The following is a 2390-nucleotide window of genomic DNA, read 5'->3' as shown; positions in this document are numbered from 1 at the left end:
GCGGCTACGCCGCGCGACTATTTCGGCGCCGGCCGTACTTTTCCGCGTTCGCGAAGGTCCCTCCTCACCGACGCGTGAAAATCCTTCGTGCGATGTCCTTTCTTTTTTTTTCTCTCTCCTTGTAAAAAAGGATCTGCGCGGTAAAAAGGAGCAGTGCCCTGCGATTCGATCGAGATCTCCCATCGATCCGCGTCTAGTTTCATTGTTTACCGATCGTATACATACGTTTACGAATTACGCGGCGTGTCTCGAACGCATGAGGATCGACGACACGCGCCAACCGCGTATACGATGTACCTGCGTATGCACATCTATTTATCCAACGTAGAATAGCGTCGCTAACGACAATTAGCAGATCGAAAGAGAAAAACAAGGTGCGAGGGCGAACACCGCGTACCGGTGTCGAATCACTTGCAGATATGAATGAACGAATACCAAAGTCGCCGGAGATCGGGTATCGATTTATTTTTAGCCGCGTACGTTATCGGCATCCTATCACCTGCGCACGTTATCACATCCTGTCACCTGTAATTTATGGAAACCGATAATTATTCCTCCGAATAAAATGTTTAGATTTGCACTTTATAACAGATTGTTATCGATACTTGAAAATTTCCCGTATTTTTAGGTGAATTCGGTTGCAGAGCTTTTCACGCTACAATTTCGAACAATTTTAAACGAAATAAAATTTGAATCCCATTTTCAAAGTTCAAGTTTTATTTCTTTCCATTTGATATCTTTCGGTATCCCCCACACAATGAAAGGATTACCATACTTGAATCCTCGAAAATTGGATTCAAATGTTATATTTTGTTCAGAATCGTATCACCTTGCCCTAACATTTTTTTGTTTTTTTTTCGGCAAACCCGATGCTATCTTAAGTCGTAAGCTCCAAGTTGGTTAGATTCCAACTGCGAAATTTAGAGCTTGGAGCAAATTAACACAACTCGGAGCTTAGATCAAAAGGCTAAGGGGTTACTACATCTATTATAGACCGAAGCTAATCCTAAGATAACACAGTACACGCGAGGAAGAAACAATTGAAGAAACAAAGTCGACTCTTTTTTTTTTCGTCAGCAGATCCGATAGACTGAGCGAAACGAAGAACGCAATTCTCACTAATTGCGTGGGACGACGCAATTAATTAGCAAGCCAAGCCGTTTTCGGATTTCCGACAGAACAATCTGCGCGTCGGTCCTTTTACAGAGATATGTAGTGCACGAGAGATGCCACGTCTAGATGTACGTGGCGCGCTCACGTGCGCACGTATCAGCTTTATTTTAATCTCTTTCACGCTCTTTAATGCCGAACGGCTCGTCATATCATGGGGAAGTTAATCGTTACTTTATATTTAGCTGAGTTTAGCTGCATAGTTTTATTGTGATGCGCGCACGAGAGTACGCTTTTAATATAGATTAGATGTTTATATATACATATACGCGGCAAAAGAATGAGTCAGGCAGCACACATTGCATAAGATGTCGCGACGCTGGATGGGCCTATGTCCAGACTTAGCCGCAGATTGCTTGTGTCAATAAAAGCAGCGTTGGCCAGATATTTGTTCAACAAGTAGCGTAATTTTGCTCATTCACTGACTCGCTCGCTCATTATCTGACAATTTCAAAGAAACAATAACATTTAAAAAAATTTTCTTCAAGTGTTTCTTATACACGTTTTTTTTTGTATATATTTCTGGCGTTTTTCTTCTTCACCAGCCTTGTAATAATTTACTTCTATCGCACGAATTATTGATGGGAATTACCCAAACGTAACGAAAGCGAAGGTTGAACAATTTTTTAAATAATTTGTTAAACGTTGTCACTTATAAAGAAACGCTTTGTTGCACTTGTAAGTTAGACGTTTGCGAAACGCTGTCGCAAACACTTCTAGTTCGCGATGAAGTTATCGTGGTTTATAAGTAGGATTGTCATGTAAGTATATAAGTAATGCGGTGCGAAATAGCTTGAAGTTCTTTTGTACTAATCGTGATAATTTTTGTATTAATCAAAAAACTAATCGTAATAATTTTTGTATTAATCATACTCATTGTTATAAAAATTTGCTGGTAATTACGGAAAGGAAAGAAATAGTATCGCTGATGATAAGAAGATAGTGAGGAAAGAGAAATATTAAAATACTGTTATCATCATTATTTGATTACTCGTTATCTGGTTATACTTGACATATTATCATGGAATTTGTGCCGATAATTGTTTCCTGCGCAATATTGTACGTACGTTAGTAAGTGTACAAAATTAATTCTCCAACAGTTGAAATGCGCGTTTTACAACTTCCTATGCCTACAGATCGGTAGTTAAAATACGGTATACATTCGTGTGTATATATATATATATATATATAAAAACACACACACTATATATATATATATA

At 38.7% G+C, this 2390-nt stretch overlaps 1 protein-coding gene across 4 annotated transcripts in view; it reads left to right on the top strand.

Moving 5' to 3' along the window:
• LOC108766925 (zinc transporter foi) overlaps positions 1-2390 on the top strand; it is an 8149-nt gene that overhangs the window by 991 nt on the left and 4768 nt on the right. The window contains exon 1 of one of the 4 annotated variants that reach the window (XM_018516491.1): positions 1704-1931. The exons of 2 other annotated variants lie outside the window; for them this stretch is intronic. In XM_018516491.1, the coding sequence (XP_018371993.1) occupies positions 1897-1931 (35 nt within the window). In that variant the 5' untranslated portion in view covers positions 1704-1896. Of the gene's footprint in view, positions 1-1703; positions 1932-2089; positions 2311-2390 lie in introns of those variants that run through there. One more of the 4 variants, XM_018516492.1, reaches the window with a different exon arrangement.

The sequence above is a fragment of the Trachymyrmex cornetzi genome, unplaced genomic scaffold, assembly GCF_001594075.2.
Source record: "Trachymyrmex cornetzi isolate Tcor2-1 unplaced genomic scaffold, Tcor1.1 scaffold64, whole genome shotgun sequence".
NCBI classification, from domain to species: domain Eukaryota; kingdom Metazoa; phylum Arthropoda; class Insecta; order Hymenoptera; family Formicidae; genus Trachymyrmex; species Trachymyrmex cornetzi.
Note: the sequence above shows the minus strand (reverse complement) of the source record. Positions and strands in the feature narration are given on the sequence as shown.